The sequence below is a fragment of the Pholcus phalangioides genome, unplaced genomic scaffold (assembly GCF_987345545.1).
Source record: "Pholcus phalangioides strain wild (caught in Gottingen) unplaced genomic scaffold, Ppha-v1.0 ptg000011l_1, whole genome shotgun sequence".
Lineage (NCBI taxonomy): Eukaryota > Metazoa > Arthropoda > Arachnida > Araneae > Pholcidae > Pholcus > Pholcus phalangioides.
In genome coordinates this window covers 63,201,820-63,224,934 of record NW_028301604.1, presented here as the reverse complement: position 1 = coordinate 63,224,934, position 23,115 = coordinate 63,201,820, and the positions used below count along the sequence as shown (strand labels likewise).

The 23,115-nt window shown below is 36.9% G+C and overlaps 1 protein-coding gene across 3 annotated transcripts in view; it reads left to right on the top strand.

The window, feature by feature from the left end:
- Nucleotides 1-23,115, top strand: part of LOC149080690 (uncharacterized) — a 239,265-nt gene that overhangs the window by 151,163 nt on the left and 64,987 nt on the right. For all 3 annotated transcript variants that reach the window (XM_089239904.1, XM_089239903.1, XM_089239905.1), the window contains exon 15: nucleotides 9,950-10,032. In XM_089239904.1, the coding sequence (XP_089096030.1) occupies nucleotides 9,950-10,032 (83 nt within the window). The remainder of the gene's footprint in view (nucleotides 1-9,949; nucleotides 10,033-23,115) is intronic.

The window sequence follows — 23,115 nt, the reverse complement described above, 5'->3', positions numbered from 1 at the left end:
ATCACTGGAAGAAAACTAGTCCTCCACTGAAACATTTTCAACAAGATCCTCAGAACTAGCAAGAACTAAATCCAAAATATGTGTAGTAGTCAGGGTTGTTTGGTTTAAACCACGTTGGTTTAAACCATGGTTTAAACCTTGGTTTTAACCAACTGGTTTTTTTAAAAAAACCACTTTGGTTTTTTTCAAAAAATCAGATAAAAGTGGCCTAAATATCATTTTTTTTCCCTGAAAAATATCATTTGTTCATTATTAGCCAAAATGTTTCATTTTTACCTCATTTTATATCCTTGGGGTACATTCTGACGGTATATCTTTAAATGACATAAGATTTTATAAGTGGTTTTTTTCAAAAAGTCTCATAAAAGTGGCCAGAATATATATATATTTTTCATATGAAGTATCTTAGTCATTTAAAGTTATATATAAAAGCCAAAACTTCTCATTCTTACAACATTTTCTAACCTTTGGCTACATTATGATGCTCTATCTTTAGCAAATTCATGAATAAGGATTGCATCACACATCTAAATGTAGTGGTGTATTACATATCTCACAGGCTTTCTTTTTCCCTTCACAAAGAAGCAGCTACAGTAGTGACACCATCATGGTAGGGGCAGGTGGTCCTATAATCCAATAAAGACACCAGCTGTCCTTAAAGGACAAAGACCAGTGTACTAGTTGTTACATTACCTCACATACATTTTCATTCCCATAAGAAGTAGCACATCTCCTACTGTATATCTCCCAGTCTTAATATTCAATAGTTGTTTTTTTATACTTTCACACACACACACACTGTTAAGCCCAGTTAATCAAGGTTCTAGTGTATAGTAGTAACAGATTTATAAAAAATAATCAGCTATATAAAGGGTGATTATAATTTAAGTTTTGATTCCAAAACTATACAATAAGTACTGATCGGAATGACCTGAAAATTTGCATGGATACTCCTGAAGCAATGGACGTTTCTTTCGCAAAAGAAAAAAGTGCAAAATGTGCAAGTAAATGATGCTGTACTTGGCCAGCAGTATAATCTATTTTGTGCAACCACATCATTTCGGCACTGCCACAGCGTCAGTGTGTGGATAGAACTTCTATCAAGATGCACATTGCAATACCAGCAAAGCAGCTGCTGAAGACCCATTTTGACAGGACGCACCTTAACCCTTGCAACTACTGGCTGTGGGGGTACCTCAAAATGTTATAAACAGTGGTCAGATTGCAAACTTTGATGAATTGTAATCTCCAGCACATTCCCTATATGTTAGAAGTTCCTCATTCCTCAGGAATATGAACGGGGGAAAGGGGGCGCGCTTGGTTTAATAAAGCTGAATTGCAAGCACATCCACATTATGACCATGGCATATTCCGATTCTGCTGTTGAACAAAGAATTTTTGTGCTTTCAACCTCAAAGCCAGAACACGCGGTGGACAACATATTTAGCATTTCTTAAGTAAGTTATAGTTACTTGTTCAATTACTTTGTTTTTTGTGACGTTTCCATGAATTATGAAATCGTGAAATGCTATAATTAAGGTATCATTCTGCCATGACTGGCTATCGTTTCCATTCTGCGAGCAAATTCCCCACATGTTGGATGATGTCATTAATTTTACATTTTTAAGTATTTTTTCCCCTTTATCAAATAAAATTGAATTTTTTCAGGAATATTCATGTCAATTTTCAAGTCATTCTGACAATCGCTCTTTTTTTAGTGTTTTGAAATCAGAACCTTAGTTATAATCACCCTGTATATCGTAAATCATTGTTAATTAATCTGCATTATTTATGCATCATTAAATGCATTATATTCACCTAATTTTTATTACTTTTTGCAAAATAGCTTCGTAATTAACAGTTGGGGGACAGTTGGCCCCCTCTCGATAGGAGGCTCAAAAGTAGAGAGCAATGTAGGCATGTGTAGTGCTTTCAATGACTTTTTCGCGTCGGTTTTTAATGGAGATAATGATATTCGATATACGGGTGTTGCATGGGGTAATAAAACGCTCAACGATATTCAAGTGGAAGACGTGGAGGTCCTAAATCTTCTAAGAAATGTATGTGCAAGCAAAGCACCAGGACCAGATGATATCTATCCCAGGGTTCTCAGGGAAGGTGCTAATGAATTGTTGGGGCCAGTCGCACAGATATACAGGAGTAGTGTTGCTGAGGGTATCGTCCCGAGAGATTGGAAACTGGCTAACGTTGTTCCGATATTTAAGAAGGGTAGTAGAGAAGTGGTGTCTAATTATCGTCCAGTGAGTTTGACGAGCTCCCTCTCGAAAATTTTGGAAATTATCATCAAAAGGCAGTTTGTGAAGTGGATAGACGAGAATAATGTATTGTCGGATAATCAGCATGGGTTCAGGAAGGGGAAGTCATGTGTAACTAACCTCCTTTGCTTCTATGATTACGTGACTAAGGCTTTGGGTAAGAGCAAAAATGTCGACGTTGTTTACCTTGATTTCCAGAAGGCATTCGATCGGGTCCAACATGGCAAACTCTTGAAGCGTTTACACGAGATCGGAATAGGGGGCAACTTGCTGAATTGGATAGAATCGTAGTTAAGAGATAGGTCGCAACGAGTTATGGTGAACGGGGAATTCTCTGGTTGGACAGACGTCACAAGTGGAGTTCCTCAGGGAAGTGTCCTTGGCCCCATACTTTTTTCACTTTTTATCGACAAACTCGATCAGGGTATCGATGGAATTACTAGCAAATTCGCAGATGATGTGAAGCTAATGGGGGTAATCGGAAATGAAAGCGATAGGGAGTTGCTCCAGACCAACTTAAACAAGATTGCAGCATGGGCAAATGAATGGGGCATGACGTTTAGCGTAGATAAGTGCATTATCGCTCATTTTGGTTCGAACAACCCACGGTTCTCTTACGAGTTGAATGGTGTCACTATCCCGGATGCAACTAGAGTCACCGATTTGGGAATTCTCATTGACGAGCGACTTAAGTTTTCTGAACATTGTTCAGCGGTTGTGAAAAAATCGAATAGAATGCTTGGTCTCATTTTCAAAAAGGTCTCTTCGCGTTCTCCTAAAGTCATTCTTCCGCTTTTTCGAGGCTTAGTTCGTCCTGGACTGGAGTATGCTGTAAGGTTTTGGAGACCATACCTACAGAGGGACATAGACTTGGTTGAAGGGGTGCAGAGAAGAGCTACGCGTGTCCTTATTGGCACACAGGGCTTGAGTTATGAAGAAAGACTTCATTTTTTGAATATGTTTACATTGGATGAACGCAGGTGTCGAGGAGATATGATCGAAGTGTTCAAAATTTTCAATGGGATGGATAGGATGGACCATGAACTTTTAGTACACCGCCAATCGACTGCTTTTACAAGGGGACACCAGTATCGATTGGTGAGGGACAATGCAAGGTTATGGTGTCGCAGGGAATTTTTCTCCAATAGGGTTGTTAATAAATGGAATAGCTTACCCCCGGAGGTAGTAAATTGTAACACAATTGGCACGTTTAAAAAGAAATACGATAAACATGTTGGGGTAAATCGAGGAGCTATCCATTCTTAGAATAAGACAACCATAAGTATTCTTTATGGGCATTGTATAATATTTTATCATGTGTATATATTGTTTGTAATTTGTGTTAATTGCATTTTTAATTGGGTTGCTGTATTTTTGAAACATATGACAACCATATTTTTATGGGCATCTTTTTATCAGCCACCTCGTTGGGCATTTTGCCTGTTGTGGCGTTGTATTTGTATTTGTAATTAAGTATACTGAAAGTAACTGGAGAAAAACCTTTATATATTATATGATTAATAATAACATTAAAAGAATTTTCAAACACACAGTAATCCATTGAGTTAAGCAAAAAATAATTAAATTGCAAAAGTTGGTTTTTGTTAAAATGTAAGAAATATTTTTTGATTAATTAGTATGGGAATAGTGTTAATTACATTAATAACCATTTTATTTCAGTTAATTATTAGAAGTTTGAATGATTTTTCAGAAATTTCATTGTTTTTAATGTTAATACTGTTTAAAACAAAAAAACCGGTTTAAACCAAAAAAACCTGGTTTAAACCAAAAAAACCCGGTTTTTTGGTTTTTTTCAAAAAAACCGGTTTTTTTACCAACCCTGGTAGTAGTACCCCTAGTGACTTCTGATACATGCTAGTACAAAAAATTATCGAGCACCAAGTCAAGAAAGTCTGTTATATTGATCTCTAGCTGGAAGGTTCTCCCAATAAATCCGGGTTAATACCCGGATAATTTAATTCTCCTAATATCACAACCTGCATATGCTCACACATGTACGAAATTTCATCATGATGTTTGGCAATGTAGTTTGGATCCCTATTCGGTGGATTGTAACGAACCCCTATAATAAGTTTGACACCTTTTGTTTTCAAGCTCTACTCGTATAGTTTCAGTATCACTTCTCTGCACGTTACACTCTCTAGCCTTCATGCATGATTTCATGTATATCAACACTCCAATTCCTTTCCTATCCGATCTATTTCTTAAAAAGTATTGTATCCTGAGATGTGTAAAAAAGATTCATCCCCATCGTTTGCCCAAGATTCTGTAATGGCTATAAGATCCATGCCTTCAAAAGCTATCTCTATAGTTTCTAAAAAAATCTTTCTTATTACCCAAGCTCTTGGCATTTATTAACACACATTTTAATTTTCCCTGTGATTTAGTGTGAATCGAGAAGTTTTCCAAGTCAGAGGTGGGTAATTACCCATCCATACTATTTTTAACAATAACTAACCCACATTCTCAACTACAAGCTTTGGGAGTAAAAAAATTGGCCTGAGCTTATCGAAAACCTCCCACAGACCCCACTCCTATTCAGATGAATCCCATCCCAATAAAGTCACTTGTCGGTAAATGCGGGAAGCTCCAAGAATGTGACCCCAAGTGAGGAGCAAATGTCCTTTTGGCCTAAATTGAATTGGCGGATCCTACTTATCCTATACCAGCTACTAATACCCCTTGGCAGTACTTGAAGCATTGCCACATCTTAACCCCCCATCCCTGAACAGATAATGGTAAGTCCCAGTACTCTGACAGAGACTCATTAATATTTGCTCCTACCTGATTTGTTCCCACCCATAGGATTACCCGCAAAAGCAACTTTCGGCGATGATATCTGTCTCAAACATTGCTAATCTTCCCCCAGGAAGACAACAGCGCTCGAAACCCTGAAAATCCCTACACTCTGTTCCCTACCCATTGAATCGCAGATGATTAAAACCCTATCACTATCCCTCTCTACCTCATCCATGACCACCATTCACCCTCTAAACTGCCGTTTGTTGAGATTGCTTCTTCAACATGTGGCTCGACGACAAGTGGCTCCATTGTAACTGGACCCTCTTAAACCCTAACTCTTTTCCATATTCCATAATGCTTCGACCTTGAGTTGCAACCTTGCCCTATCCAAATATCCTTTACACTTGAAACTATCAGCTACTATCGGGCGCGGTAGCCCAGGTCAATAAGATACTTGCCTAAAGTACCAAAGGATGTTTAGAGGTTTCGCGAGTTTAATACTCTGTTCGTTTTTGTCAGAAAACTTTCCTGACACAGGGGTATAACAGAAAAAGCAACATGACCGCAGAAAAAATTGCTACCGCAGGGAGTCCCCCATCGAGGGGTTAGCACACCAACCTCTCTATGAGTATAAAAAAACAAGCCTGCCGTTCGGAATCTGAAATAAGTTGTAGGTCCTGGTCTAATTAGCCCTCGTGTGCAGAAAATGATTGTGGTGCGACAAAAATGATCAAACGATCTGCTACTATCCCTCTAAATCAGGGAAACCTCCTGTCTCAAGCTCTACATAACACTAGTTGAGGTCGAGGCATACTAATGCTATTGCTAAAAACTATATAATAATACTTAAAAAATAGGGATAAGAGAAACGTTGAAAGGAAATTAAAATAATGTAAAATACATTACCATACGAAATATACGTAAAAGATTGCATGAAAAATTAAGTAAAATAAAATGCTTAACACTAAATCACGAACAAAATATATATGTATATTAAGAATACAACACAACCAAAAAAATAATTAAGCTACAAAGTATAGTTTATAATTAATATTAGCTAACTATCTCTATTCACTAACACTAAAACAATTGGTCCAAAATGAAAGAAAACTAAAATTTCTGAGAGTACCTGCGAAAAAGTATACACTCTTCGTCAACACTGACATCCAAAAAACCCACAAATTTATATCGAAGAAGTGGGAAAAACTCAAATGGCGAGAAACAAAGAACCAAATATTCACTTCTATATCAACATGTGAGCAAAGAAATTGATTATCAACAAGTAGACAATGTTCACAAACCTGGTGAAAGTGCAATGAAAATGAGAGTGAGAAAAAAGTTTATTGAAAATTTACAATGAAAATTTAAAAAGTTGAGAGCAATAAAAAACACATCTCGCAAACCCAATTATGTGCAGTCCTAAAAATCCTGTGACTGAAATCACAGGATGTGAAAAATCAAACTGAAGAGTAAATTAAACTCCCAATCTAGAAAAATAAAGAAAACGCCAGAGTATGACCCAAAAAAATGAAAAAAAAACTCACGAGAACGAAGAAAGACACAAAGAAGAACACAAAATGCCGTACCGACGTGACAGATAATCCTTCGGCAACGGTTCCGGATAAAACTACTGCTATTGGTTGGCAAGTGGAGCATGATAAAAACACGTCTGATCCCTACCGATCAAGATGAGAAAACGAAAGAAGTTTATTTTCTTTATTCTTATGTGAAGAATCTACCCTCATTCCTATCTTACTCATGTTAAATTCAACTCACTTTACATGATTTGATCTTGCGCAATTATTTTGTGGAACCAATTAATCTCATAAAGCAAGGAATGCATGTATTCACATAAGACGGGAGATTTGTTGCTTCCATTAACTGACAGACCACAATCATCTTTCACAGCTATTTAATCGGAACTTCTGCTTTTTCTAAAGGCTGGTCAAATCTGGTTTAAAAAACCTTCTAATCAGTAGAAGAATTTTGATAGAGGATGAAAAAAATTCTCGTATAAATTATGTGTTAAATCATTTCAGAGAATCAACTACTACTGTGAGCCAAAAATAAATGTCATGATTGGAATTCTGTTCATTTGCTTGTATCAGAACGAAATGATCTATAAGATAATTATAATTCAGGTAAGAAATGATAAAATTTACTTGACAGCAAAATAATAAAATTTACTTGACAGCAAAATAATAAAATTTACTTGACAGAAAAATAATAAAATTTACTTGACAGAAAAATAATAAAATTTACTTGACAGCAAAATAATAAAATTTACTTGACAGCAAAATAATAAAATTCACTCAAAAAAGAGCAGTCCTTTATATTGACAATGTTTACTGTCATTGGGAGTTGTTATAACAGATTTCAACTGTATTTGGAAATATGCATGTTATCCTTAAAAAGTATGAAGTCATTAAGCCATAAAATTTTCTCCCTTTTTTTGAGAACTTTGATCAAACCCTTGTTTTTTTAAGTATTAATCGCATCACATGTAAGTTGCTGTATGGTTGTCACTAGGGTAGGGTTTTTGAGGTCAAATACTGTTTTTGACATGACAAAGATCAAAAACGAGTTTAAACTGTCAAACTTAAATGAATGCTTTTGGATGTTTTGAACACAATAGGTATATAACATGATGAAAAACTAATTTTTTTTTGCATATTACCACAATTAAGAGAAAATATTAATTACAATTTGCAATTTTGAACTTTTCAACATAAAAAAAAGTCGAACAGGGCTGGACAAATCGTAAAAAATCTAGGTGCCAAAAAAATGTTCACCTGAAGAAAAAGGTCCAAAATAATGTTTCTTTTGAATTTTTCAGGGCATAGTAAGCTTTTTTCATGTTGGCAGATAAGCTACTATAAATTCCAAACATTGGTGCTGTTCTCAGCTTGCATTATAATAAATACACAAACAAAATTTTTGGCACCAAAGCCAATTTTTTAGTCGACATGGTGACTGGGATTTATCTAGCCCTGGTGTACAATGTGAAAAATATAATTCTATGGTTTATTTATCTGAACTACTCGTTACCTGTGTTCAATTTCCTATGTGAAAAAGAGCTATTTATTCAAAATATATGTGATAGTTTTTGAGGTAAAAACCTAATCCTCATCTCCTAACTCAGCATTAAAGCAATCAAAAACTTACGGTCAATGTTGCCAAATTGTTTTTTTAACCTGATAGATATGTTAAGTAACAAAACACTTACTTTTATGTAGATTAAAGTGTTTTATACTTTGAATTATAATTATACTGAGAAAAAAATATTTATTTTGATATTTTAGTTTATCTGCCCAAAATTTTATTCCATATAAAAATTTTCATGCAGCATCTGTTAATACACCAATGAAACTTGTTTATTCTCACATAAAAATTTCTTAGCTTAGGTTGTATAAATCGAGAGTTTTAAAAAGAGTATTTTCAACCAAAGCCGAGCTGGAAGGTCTTGATACTCAAAGCATTGTTTTGCATGTTTAGATATAGCTTCAATTGGAAAAACAATGCATTATATAAATACAAGTAAATATACCATATCATAGTCACTTATTTATTTGTACTTTCGCACTAAGAATAAGTTACAAGAGTTTCTTAAGCATCATATACAAGCCACCACTGACAATTTTTTTTCAGTTTTAACGTGATCCTCACATATTCCCAAGGGATCAGCACGATCCTTCCAGGGAATTTGTTAGTGTTAGTAAACATCCATGCCTGAACCATTATTCAAACCCAGACCTGCACAGTGAGAGGCTAGTTCCCTAACCACTCAAATGCATGGCGGCGAAATTGAAGGACGTTTTAGTTCTATAATTTATTACAGTATTTTGATTGCTAGATGTATTCTAATATTATATATAATTTATTGTTTTAATTATCACAGTGATTATCTAGATAATTTAATAACAGAAATCAGCATTACATGTATGATGTTAAAGAACTTTTTAAATACAGGGTGGGGGCAAAATCTGTGTAGAAACTTCAAAAATTCATAAAAACCGGAAAATTAATGGAGATAAAAAACAGTTTGCAGGGTTAGCATCGCTAGATCATGAATTTTTTTAAGACGGGGAGGGGGGAAATCAACAGCCGATACATGTCGCTGACGTACACAAGTCAAAGTAAAGATACGCAAATAACGAACAGAATGCCTCCAAATCGTTTATTACAGCAATATGTGTTCCACGTGACAACCGCCACAGGATAACACATTGCAGGCGAGTCATATATCCAGCAATGGCAGAGTGCAGCAGGTCCGGATGCATGCATGACACCTCTTGGAGGAATCGCATCTTTCAGTTCCAACAAATTGGATGGACCGGATCAATACACCTGGTATTGTACTAGCGCCACCGGTCGGCTGTTTTTTGTTTTTTTCCTGTCTTAAAAAAATTCCTGTGACCTAGCGATGCTAACCCTGCAAAGCGCTTTTTATTTCGGTTATTTTCATTTTTAGTTTACAGACCTTTTGCCCACCCTGTACCTATCTGTTGCAGAAAAGAGTACAGCAGATGTTCATATATATATATACACACATATAAGCAATTGAAATTTTGGAAGGTCAAGAATTATCTTGAATTTATCAAATCATTCCATAGTTTTTCCTTCAGTGTTTGTTATGCTTTATTCAAGTTGTATATTTTATAGAATAAAAAACATTTTTTGTTCAAAAATTCTGTAGAGTAGAAAATTATTTTACAATCATTAAGTATCTATTCTTTGTATAACATGGTCACTTTGAACATTACATGAAATTAATGTGTGTATTTCTCTCTAATGGGAACTTTTATGTGACAGCTTAAACCATCAAAACTTGCCAACTCTGGTTATCACAAAATCATATAAAGTTTAATATAAATTCAAAATGTTTTGTGACTTATCTTATTTTAAAATAGGTAGAAGAGGACGAGGTCGAGCAAAAAAAATTTCTACTGAAGTCGCTTATACCAGTGAAAATTCAGAAAACAGAGAAATGCCTGTAAGTTCTTTAACTACGTATTTTGTTTTTAACTATCAACATTTTTTTGATCGACCATTTTTAATGTATGACCACTGTGTCACATCATGTACACAAAAGGTTAGAACTTTCTCTTCCGAGGCTTAGTTCGTCCTTGACTGAATTGTGCTTTCATGTTTTGGAGACCATACCTACAGAAAAGCATAGGCTTAGTTGAAGTTGAGTAGAGAACAGCTACCCGTGTCCTTGTTGGCACACAGGGCTTGAGTTATGAAGAGAGTTCATATTCTGAATATATTTACATTGGATGAACGCAGGTATTTATGGGGGGGGGGGATATATGATTGAAGTGTTCAAAATTTTCAACAGGATGGATAGGATGAACGATGCATTACTAATACTCCATCAATTGACTGCTTTGAGAGGGGGGCAATTATAGGTTGTGGTGTCTTAGAGAATTTTTCTTTGATAAGGTTGTTAATGGGAACGGAATATAGCTTTACCCCCTGGGGATAGTAAATTCCAACAACACAGACATGTTTAAAAAGAAATACAATAAACATGTTGGGGTAAATCGAGAAGCTATCCATACATAGAATGAGACAACCATAAATATTTTTTATGGGCATTGTATAATATTTTATGTGTGTATATAGTTTTTATAATTGTATTTTTAATTGGGAGTTGCTGTAGTTTAGAAATATGACATCCATATTTTTTTATGAGCATCTTTTTCTCAGCCACCTCATTGGGCATTTTACCTGTTGTGGCTTTGTATCTGCATCAGTGACTACAGTAAAAAGTAGGCTTCAAATGACTTCTAAAATGCTTTCATATACCCAAGTCAGGATTTGATATTGCCTGTTAGATAATGTATGGATGATTCACCTTGGTAATCACGAATTTGTTCCTGAAAATGCATTGTAGCTAAGCTATATAAAACTCCTGAGGAATATTTTAAACATGTTTTGCTACTAAAAATTTCCAGGTATTTTGATTACAAGATTCCATGTAATATTTACATTTCTGTAACCAAGTTCCCCACTGCTGTGCATCATTGTGCCAAATGGTGACAAAGGGTTTTATTTGGTGAGTGGTAAAAGATGAGAGTTTCCCAAACAGGATGTCGATTTGACTAACTTATAGCCTCTTTTTCATTTGGCAAAAAATTCTTCTGTCTGATTAGTGAAATTGCTCTGCTCATAAAATTAAAAAGAAAAACTAGTCCTAGATAATCATAATGATCTTTTGCTAGTTACTTTGCTTATGATTGTGAAGGTAATGGTAGCTTTTACTGGAAATAGTGATGTCTGTTATGCATCAGGGCAAGGGAACAAAAAAAAAAAACAGAAGTAAATAACATTATATACCTATATCTTTGACTGGGAGTGCAGAAAATTGTCTTACAAGTGAAAGATCACTATGTAACATGACCTAATGCAGAGATGCCATTAACGCGCTATAACATGTCAAATACCCAGAATTTTTGAAAAGAATGCATAAAAATTTTGTTCACGCGTTCTGGTCTGTGTTTCAAATGCGTTCGTTCCTAGTTCTAAGAAGAAGCATAAAGTACAGAAAAAACCTCCCCAACTTTTTTTTTTTTCTTTTTTACCATGTATCATGATCGCGTCACTTTTACACTACTGTATTGATGTACACGCGGGTTGTTGAAGAATAAGATGATATCTAGTGATGGGATATCTACACTCATGTCCATAAATTAAGGATAATTCAGAATCACACAGAAATTGAAATCTAAAGTAAAAATTTCACCTGTAGAATTATCACACACATCTGCAAGAATGATATGCAAATTTTAGGAAGCCACCAGATGATGCCGATAGTACGTCACAATGACAAGAGTGTAAGAGGGGGGTATATAAGGAATGGTGGCAAAGAAGTAAAATTGTTCACAAGAGTTCTGTAAGGCGCTCAGTGCCATAAGCAAATAGTTATGACAGAGGACGCATGTGGATGATTTTTTACGTGGTAGAATTATCGGCTGCCTGGAATGTGGGCGTACCCAGATAGAAGTATCCGAGGAACTTGGAATTGCCCAAAAGTGTCATCTCTAGGTTTTGGCAACGATTCCAAGATAACGGAAATGTCAGTAGACGTTACAGTACAGGTCACCCCCGAGTTACAACGCCGAATGAAGACCGGCATTTGGCAGTAACTGCCAAAAGAAGCAGACGGAGCACAGCATCCGACCTGTCTCGTCAGCTATCTGCAACCACAGGTACCACAGTTTCAAGGCAAACCGTGTGCAGACGTTTGGGAGATATTGGTCTATATGCTCGCAGGCCTGTCAGATGTGTTCCGCTCACGGCAACTCACTGTCGGCAGCGATTAGCCTGGAGTAGAGAACATGCAATGTGGACATCGTCACAGTTGGCTTGTGTGATGTTTTCCGACGAGTCCAGGTTTAGCTTAAAGTCTGATTCACGTCGGACTTTCATATGGAGAACGCCAGGTGCCTGTTACCTCCAAGACAACATCATTGAACGACACCGTTACGATGGTGCAGCATTGCTCGTTTGGGGTGGAATTATACTGGGTTCCAGAACAGATCTGCATGTTCAAACCGAAACCATGAAAGCCCAAATTTATCGGGACATCATTCTGAAACAACATGTACGTCTGTTTAGGGGTTCCATGGGCACAGAATTTGTGTTTATGGATGACAACGCCCGTCCTCACCAAGCAAACATCGCAAACAAATGCCTTGAATCTAAGGATATAACCTGTATGGAATGGCCAGCATTCTCACCTGACTTGAATCCGATAGAGCATGTGTGGGGCATGCTTGGCCGACGAGTTGCAGCCCGTCAACCACCTCCTACATGTGTACCGTAAATTCGGAGAGCATTGCTTGTTGAGTGGAGTGATCTTCCCCAAGATCAGATCGATAATTTGATACTCAGCATGCCTAGGCGTTGTACGGACTGTATTTCATCGCATGGGAGACATACAAATGTATTAACCATCATACCAACCATGTAATAGTAAGTTTTTGTAAAGGAGATATTTTTTACAATTGCTCCAGGGAGCAAAAATCATAGTTTTTATGAATGGTATCATACATACACCATCGTTTTTGTTCTTTATCTTTTGTTTAATAAATGGGCTTTATGAATAAGTAACGTTTGTTTTGTTTACTGAACCTTTATTTGCCGGAGCTGGCATTATCCTTAATTTATGGACATGAGTGTAGTTGCTTCCCTGAATGAGGGGCCGTGTAGTTGTCAAATTTTGGAATTTTTATTCCCCTGTGGATTTTCTCCCTTTCTGTTACATACTGGAAATTACGGTACGTAATTTCGTGTACGTATTCAAAGACAGCATCTATATGCAGTAAATTTTCCTTGTTCCTACAATATTGCAAATGCACATTTTTTTTTAATCGTAAAGGATTGAAACGGCCATTCAAATTGTAAAACTTTCCTGAGATCCTGGGGAAAAAAAAAACGAATCTGTAAAAACTCTACCTTTAATATCTACAGTATTGTAATCTAGCTGCTATGTGGTAGTCACCGTTTCGCATTGTGAAAACCATCGGTGTGTACGCAGAATTGGCTTTTGGAGGGACACAAGGATCTAATTCTTCACAGAAAGTTTGGTTCATTAACAGATAGTATAAAAGAAATTTTATTCCAATATTTTGATTCTCTACAAAAATATTTTTAATTTTCGATCTTGGGGGGGGGGGCAGAGAAGAGGCTCCTTATAACCCCCAAATTTTGCTTTTGGTGAAAATCCGGGTTTGGAACCGTTATTGCGCAATGGTAATCGGCTAAAAATGTTATTTTCTAAGGTTTTCAAATTTTGAGAATCTTGAATTTTTTTATTCCTTTGAAAAAAACTTCTGGTTGCCACGGTGATGACAGACCAGCAACACAAATATGTATATATTAAACTTCAAATGCGCACATTACCAGTTTGGAGGATAGATGCAGGGCCACAACTGGGGAGGGACAGGCGGATCTAGTGTCCCGGAGGCTCTGGACTTGAGGCAACAAATACACCCTTTATAACTGCTTGTTCTACATTACATGGGCATGCCAAAATGTGTGCTTGCACCATTTGAGAAATTATCTAGTTGTGGCACTAGATGGATGGCACCACCTACTGAGCACAAAACACACCAAATGCTGGGCACACACATAAGCACACTGTTAAGTTTCTCTAACACAAATCGGACATAGCTCCGATACGCAGGTGTGAAAACATGTGGCAGTTAAATGGCAACAGATCAGAGTGGTGGACCATTGGGAAGGGAACATAAAATGATTTTACCAGGGAAACCAAAGTATGAATAGGGAATCAGAAAATAGTGTCTGAAAGAGGGAGAATCGAATTTGCTTTAAATTTGATCAGAAGATATTGAAAGTGCTAAGATTTGTTTAACGAAATGTAAAATCAATCGGAAGGGAATTTATAGATTGATTTATTAGTAAATACATAAATGTGTGCCTCCAACTGTTAAAGTGGATCGTACTTATAACGTTTTTCAAAAAACCATCGTAAAAAACGTAAATAGAAAACTTTAAACGGTAAATCTTAATGAGAATTACTTGTTAGGATCACGAAAATAAGTTGTACTAAGTGGGAAAAAGTTCTAAATGGGAAAAACGTTATATAAGCGGCAGGACCGTTTTAAGATCATCATGGGCCCCCCGGGCCAAGCGATGTTTTTTGAGGCCCTACCTGGAAAATTCTTGAAAATTTCAACCATTTCTCATTTTTGTGAGGCCCCTCTCCTTTCGAGGTCCCCGGGCCGTGCGTTAAGACAGCATTGATAAGCGGGTGTTTTAGATTTATTACATGTGCGGAATTCCATACATTAAATTCTCAATGCTGATGAGCTTCTTTGCAAGCTTTTTCTACTAGTAGAAATGAAAGTAAATGAGCCTTTGGATAGAACACATGTTTTTAGAAATGAATTATACTTGATTCACAGATACCTTCTCCTACCCGGAACATGACCCACCACTCGGTCTCAGCGGAGAAATATAAGCAGATGATTAAAGACCTGAGGCATGCTGGAAGAAAATTCTTAGAGATACCAATGAATTATGGGGGGGGGGGAAAGGTGCATAGTTTTTTCACTATAAATTTTTTTTTTTTAGAAAGAGCCACTTTCATTCAAAAAGGACCCAGATTTTTCTAATAACCTTAATCCCGGGACCCAGGTAAATTAGAATACAGCAGCATCTCTGCTTATGTATCAAAGAACATGCTTCATTCTAATCGTGCAAGCACACATCTACTTTAGTGGGTACAAGCACACAGCTACTTCACATGAAGATATCTGTCCAGAATTTAGCTAAAAACTGCAGATCCTCGTTCAGTTGGGTCTTGAGCACAAAATGACTGTGGTGCTTCACAAATGAACAAAATTGGCAATGAATTGATTATTGGAAAATTCTGTTTGTCATTTGATATAAGGCAGGACTTTTTTTTTTGACAAATCAATATGTAACAACAGTGTAATATTTTAGGATTTAACCATACCCTCTCAGAGAAAAATGGTTGAAATCAGTATTTGATGTTTTGACTTGGTGACCCCCCTTTTTATATTGCTAGGCATGCTGAGATAAATTCTGAAAACATTGTGTTGTCAGACTGCAAATATTAATCGTTACGAATAGAAAAATTTCATGCACTATTTCTAGTTCCATGCGATGGCCGCGTGACACCTGGGATTTTTCAAGCCCTGCTGTAATTTCTAACAAGAATCTACAACCTTTCACAAGCACAGACCTGCCAACTCTCTGGATTTGGGTCGGAGACTCCAAATTTTTTCCCCTTTCGCTGGATTGTAGCAGAAAATTAGATGAATTCTTTTCTTTTAGATCAAAACTTTTTTCGATTTTCTTTAAGCTTTCATGATGTTGTGCCATCAACGGATCACGACACGGCTATAGCAAACGACAAAATTGTATAGTATGAGTATGAGACAGAACGAGAGAGTTTGCGAGAAGACAAATATCACAGACTGAGAGTTGGTAATCAAAGTGACAAATTGTTTGCCATTAATTGTGTTGAGATGCAACATTTAGGCCAAATTTAACCGACCAATAGATCTGCACATAAAAATACATGTGAAAAAACTCTTTCTCAAACGGTTCTGAACATGGAAACGCAAGGCACAACATGTGTTCCGAAAAAGCTCTGACCGTATTTTACTATTTTTCCTTCCCCTTTAATGTCTTTGTTAAAACACACCAAGGATGGCTCAATATGTCTCTTTCCTTTCTTCACGCAAACACTCCAAAACCGAATAAGCTCCATGGTACTGTGCAAGAGAAGTGTCAGAATTGTTGTCGCCACATTGTGTTTGTGGTCAACTTCGAAAGTCAATCATTCTTTGTGGCGTACAACATGTTTTGAATAGCACAATCAGAATCTTGAGAAAAAAGGTATATTTATCTTCAGTCGTTTTTGTAAATCTAAGTGATTTTTTTTGGGAAGAAAAGATAAGTTTTTTTTCTCCTTCTCTCATATATATTTTTTTTCATATTAAATATTATCCAGATTTCAAGAAAAACTAGTTTTGAGCATAGTCAGACATTTTTTATGTATCTATTATACTTGAATGTACAGAATTCCTTTTTACTTCTGAGAAAAAATCTGACACTATAAGATATCAACTGCAGTACAAATAAACGTTGAATACTGCAGTTGTGATATTCTATCCTTTTCAGAGTTCTCCACTTCCATCAGAGCAAATAATTCTCAGAATTTCTAGCACCAGGCATCGTAGGTAACTTCTGAAGCTACTAAAAAAATATCACTTTTACCAGTGACTATGCACAATCGCTATTTCATATTGATAAATAGGTTCCATCGCCATGATAAGTTTTTAAATTTAGATCAGTGGTACTGAACCTGGGGCATTATGACCTCCTTGTGGTCCTGAGATACTTTGAGGCAGCCAAGGGAATAGTGAAAATCAGATTAAAGCGGAGCCACAACAAGTGGTAAAGAGGCCACAGAGAGCTGTGAATAAATAAAGCCTTCAAGTGAAATACGTTGGGAAAAATCTGACTACTTTCACAATCCAGCAGAGCTATCCATAGAACCAGGGTCATACTTGCCCATGTCTTCATATCGTGACCTAAATGATCAATGTGATCTGATGCGATGATTTTCGAATGTAAGTTTGTAAATATGTAAGTTGTTTCTTCAAGCTAAGCATGGGGCTCCCAGAACATCACTTTGTCCAGGGACCCATGATGTTTAGACAGCCATGCATAAAAACCCCTCGTAAGAAGGAAGCTTAGTGAACTCTAGCCCAGGACCAACACTTAACCATGATGTATAGGCAGGTTCTATTTATTGTGTAGATTCGCTGGTCATCTTGTGTTTTACAAAGACCTATTTTTCCCATGTAATTTGGGGTTTGGGAGGGATGATCACACACCCTTGGATTTGCGCCGGGCCTAGTGTTCTAGAGATTGATCGTAAAATATTTTTGAAATGTATGAATTTTTGTTTTGATTAAATTTAATTCGATAAGTAGAAAGGGTCCCACTCTTAGATGATGAGAGGGAGTGGATAAAACGGTGAATAAAATACTGATGGTACAAAAATAAAAATGGTGGAAAAAAAATTGTCCAAAGAGGGCCATATGTTAAAACAGGTTGAGAAATGATTTAGATGACCATACTTGTGAGCCTCAGTTTTAACCGGGATAATTTTAAACTAACATGGTATAAGACTGTTTTCTCCAATATTTTAATTTTCTACAAAAGTATTTGTAATTTTCTTTTGGGCGGGGCCATACCCTCAGATTTTTTCTTCGGTGAAAATCCGGGTTTGGAACCCGCAATTGCACAGTGGTAATCAGCTAAAAATAGGATTTTCTAAGGTTTTCTAATTTTGAGTTTTCTATTCCTTTGAAAAAAGCTCTGGTTGTCATGAAAATCAGACCTACAACACAAATATGTATACACTAAATTTCAAATCCACGTATTACCAATTTGGAGGATAGATGCAGGCCAGCAACTAGGGGGGGGGGGAAGAGCACTAATACTTCACCAAACACAAACTCTGGCCACATCGCTATATTTCAATTTACTGCCATTGATGAGATGGGTTGGAAATGAAGCCGCTGTGTATTGGTGGTTGCTTCAAATTCGTTCGAACCCAGGACCATGACAGCAACCTTTATGGTGGTATTCAAGCCTTACCACCGTGCCATTCTGGCACACTGAGGGAAGAGCAGGCAGGTCTAGTGTCCCGCTCTGGACTTAGGGGAGGGGGTGCCATATATGTCTCTTTTAAACTTTTAATTACAATGGATCCTGTAATTATAACGTTTTTCATAAAACTGTCATAGTAAACGTAAGCAGGAAGACACTTTAAACAGGAAATCTCTGAGAGTTATTTAGATTTCGGACGATGCAAATAAGTCGTACTAAGTGGAAAAACGTTCTAAATGGGAAGGTTATGAGCGGGATCGAATGTATATTTGTTTTAGATTTATTACATGTGCTAAATTTCACATGTTCAATTTTCAGTGTTAATAGGCTTCTTTGCTTTTCCTACTGCACTGGTGAAATAAATTAAGAGAATTTGCATATTTTATCAAATTTCATGAAAAGAACTGAACTGAATGTAAAACCACTGCTTCTAGACAAAAATGCAAATCTTATACGTCAAATACCTAAGCGTACATGTGTGTGTAGGCAGAGCCAGTAGAGAAACACAGGCTTTATAAGCACGCGTAAGTTAAGATGCATTTCGTTCGCTAGCACACCCCGGCGAATTTCTTGGTGTTATTTTGCAGCAGTTGGTTAATTTCCAATTGTAACAGTAAAAATGAGTAACCACCAACGTTTAGATGATGGAATGAGGTGGCGAATTGTAGGGAGGCTAGAAGCAGGCCAATCTCAAGTCCAATCAAGTAGATAGTTCAATTTGATGCCCAGTGTCGTGTGTAACTTTCCCAGGAAACAGTTCCAAGATACCGGATCCATCGAGAGAAAGCCTGGGCAAGGTCGATCTAAGAGAGACGACAGCCAGAGAAGATCGCCATTTGTCGATTATAGCAGGGCGTAACAGGAGTGCTACAGCTTCTCAGCTCTCTCGTGACTTGTATGCAGCCGCAGGAACCCATGTATCAAGGGTGACTGTTTCCAAAAGACTTCATGAGAGAGGGTTGTTTGCAAGAAGACCTGCTGTTTGCATCCCGCTCACTTCTACGGATAGGAGAATCCGTTTATCATGGTGCAGAGAGCATAGAGATTGGAGTATGGATCAATGTGCGACCGTTCTCTTCACTGATGAGTCCCGGTTCAGCCTAAGCACAGATTCTCGCCGTACGTTCATATGGAGAGAATCAGGGACCCTCTGCCTACCCTCCAATGTCGGCGAAATCGACCATTATGGCGGAGGAGGTTTAATGGTCTGGGCAGGCATCATGTTGGATGGCCGCACACCTCTCCATGTCTTTGAAAGAGGCACTGTGACTGGTGTGAGGTATAGGGATGAGGTCTTGGAGCTTTATGTTCGCCTTTTCAGGCGTGCAGTTGGCCCCTAGTTAATTTTAATGGACGATAACGCGAGGCCACATAGAGCTCTTCTGCTCGACGATTTTCTAGAGAGTGAGGATATTCGCCGGATGAATTGGCCAGCCAGATCTCGAGACCTTAATCCTATAGAGCATGTCTGGGACGGTCTGGGGAAGACAATTGCAACTCACAACCCCCCTCCGGGAACCATCCAGGGAATGAAAATAGCTTTGCTGAACGAGTGGGACCAATTGCCACAGGAAATGGTAAACTGCCTTATTTCAAGTATGAAATCACGCTGCGAGACCTGTATATCCGTAAGAGGGGACCATACCCCCTATTAACCCATTTTTTTGTTTTTTCTGCAACCGCTGTTTCATACCTTTAGATTCCAACGAGTGTTATGCACGATCATGCGTGTGTATTACAATTATTGAATGGTTATGTTTTGTATTGTATCAATGTATGTACATATCAGATTTCATTAAAATCGGTACAGTAGTTCTAGAGATAATTCACCAAGTCTGCAAATTCTTTAAATTTCTTAAACCAGTGTAGTAGGCGATAAAAGTAAATGTGAATCTTTTTTTTTTTTTGATAGAACATGTTTTTAGAAATGAATTATTTGATTCACAAAGATGCCTCCTCCTCCTACACAGAATATGACCCGCCGCTCTGTCTCAATGAAGAGATATGAGCAGGTAATGAAAGACCTGGGCATGCTGGAAAAAATTCGAAGGTATCAGTGAATTATGGGGGGGGGGGGGAACCATACTTCTAAAATTTTAAGATAATTTTTTTCTAAAGGGACCCACTTTCACTGAAAAGGGACCCAGATTTTTTGAATACCTCTGAATAGTGTAAATTAGAGTAAAGCGGCATCTCTGTTGGAAAATCGGCTGGCACTGTGTTTGTACCTTTACATTATGGTTTTGGCTCTTCTAAGCACCAATTCCTCTATTATGTTTTTGCTCTACCTGTGCTGATATGTTTTATGCGTGCGTTGGGTAATGGAATCAGTTAAGGAATGGGTTCATTTATGCACATTCTATTTAGACGTCCTTTTCTTCTGATGCACATTACTGTGTAGCGATGCACCTTGATTCCGACAGCAAATTGCCAATTTTGCTAGTCTGCATGATCGTTGAACCAATTAAACAAATGATTGCTGTGCGTCACAGTGCTTCGTAACGCAATGCGCCCGTTATGCACACTGCTTAATATTGATTGGTGTGTTCAGTAGTTTTGCATTTGCAGAACGTGTTTTCAACATACGCTGGCATACCCGCAGAGCTTATTTTGGGAAGTTTAGTCATAGTTGTCAAAGGATCTTCAATATGCTGAAAACATTGAACATTGGTGTGTCTAGGGTTACCAGACATTTGTATATGCAACCCGCGAAGGCATATGTAAGGACGGGTTGCATTGAATATTCATGAATTACTGAGTCATTGCACAAAGTTGCTTAGGAGTATAGGGATTATAGGGGGTGATAGGAATGATCACCCTCCCCTTCATTGAAAAAAGTTGCATTATTGCCATAGGCAGAAAAACAAAGGTGGAGACATTCATCATTCTCTCCCCATTCAAGAAACAATGTTGCTGCTTATGCTTGGGGGGGCTTGGCTTATGTGGCTTGGGTGCTTAGGGGATCCAGTTCCTGTGGAGTGTTGTATTTTTTATTTAAATGAACTTTGAATTTAAGGTTTTTAAAAAATTAAAAAAAAAAATTGTTTTTTTTATTGTGGTCGAAGGCTCTCCCCTTCCATGGTGAAGCTCAGCATTCCTTATTACTGAAAGGCTTCATGCTAATGTTGACATGTCTGTATAACCAGAGCTCATCACATTGAAGCAGTGCTTGTCTGTTGTTCTATTGGTGCCTAATGTTTGAAAGAAAACATTTATTGCATGTCTGAAGCTCTGACTTGTATCTATGTATTATAAATATCAATTGTATGCAGGACATATTTTCCCATATTTATTGATAATTCCAATAATGAAGTTGATTCAACTTCATTAAATTTATTTTAGAGATTAGCAACAACATAAATTGCAATGTATATGTATTACACAAAAACATAAATTGCAATGTATATGTATTACACAAAAACATAAATTGTGATGTATATGTATTACACAAAAACATAAATTGCAATGTATATGTATTACACAAAAATATAAATTGCAATGTATGTGTATATATGTATTGACATCCTCATCTTGCCACACTAAAAGCTGCAAAAGAATAAAATAAAAACTGTAGGTGATCGCAGCTCTGTTTGGGAACCACTGATATAAGAAAACAGTCCATGATTTATTTTGTTGAATGAGAAAAGTTCACCAAAAAGTCACTGAAAAGTCACTAAATTTTGCTTTTGCCATTTGATAGACACCCTTTTACTTAGGTCTCATCACTTGCATCCTGTTGTTGGCTGAATGTCTATTGTGTTGGAATGAGAACTTGGCCATTTTGCAGTTTTTTTTATCATGGATGTTGAAATTTTTGGCTCTAAAGAGCTTTTATTCGCAACAATGTACATTTTTAATATATGTGTATATATATATATATATATATGTGTATGTATGTATGTTTGTAATTAAACCAAGTGCAAGTGGCTTTGTTCGAACTTGAGTAATAAGGATTGGCTGAATTTTATCATCAATGAAGGTATATGCATTCACCGGAACTTACTTCATCGAAACCTTATTTTGTGCTCCATGTCAAAGTAGAACACTCAACTCCAACATGCGTTGGTGCAAATAATTTTGCATAAAATAAAATTTCTGGATACGCGATTTCATAGGAATAAATAACACATGTTAAATGTAGTTTAAATTGTTTCAGAAATGTGTAAGGTGCAGTTGACAATAGGGTGAGGGGGCTTGGGGGAGATTAACATAATATTAATTTTTTTATGTAACAGTATCATGAATTTCCAAGCGATCCTTGCAATCTGCAATGAAATAAATAATCTGTACTGAATGAAAAAAATAACAATTTTCGATACTTTTCTTTTCAATCTCCAACAATAACAATTATCACATTTACAAGAAAAATTGACAAATAGCATTAAAAGACAGTCTGACGTTCAAATTTGAAGATGGCTATCAATTTTTCTGGCTGCAAAAGCAAATAATGTACCTGGAATTTATGGGGATATACAGTGGAACCACCCATAAAAAAACGGACATCCTGTTTTTAGTGGATTAACGGACACTCCTCGTTAGCAGCGAAATTTTTGGTCCCGTGAGTCAGTGCTGTCTTAACGCATGGGCTCCTGAAAAAAGAGGGGCCTCAAAAAAACGAGTAGTAGTTGAATGTTTTGAGAAGTTTCCAGGTAGGGCCTCAGAAAAACCATTTGGCTGGGGGGGAAAAGTCCATGATGCTCTTAAGATGGCCCTGCCGTGAGTGTCCGTTATTGAAAGGTTGTAATGTAGCTGAACATTTTTCATTGCAGTCACAAATCTTTCGACAAAAATCGAAATCAAATCACCTACAGATATTCAATTGTGAGGATTTGAGAATGCTGCTTAGTAAAACAGAGCGATAATCATCACACTTAGAAAACATCTATTAATAGTA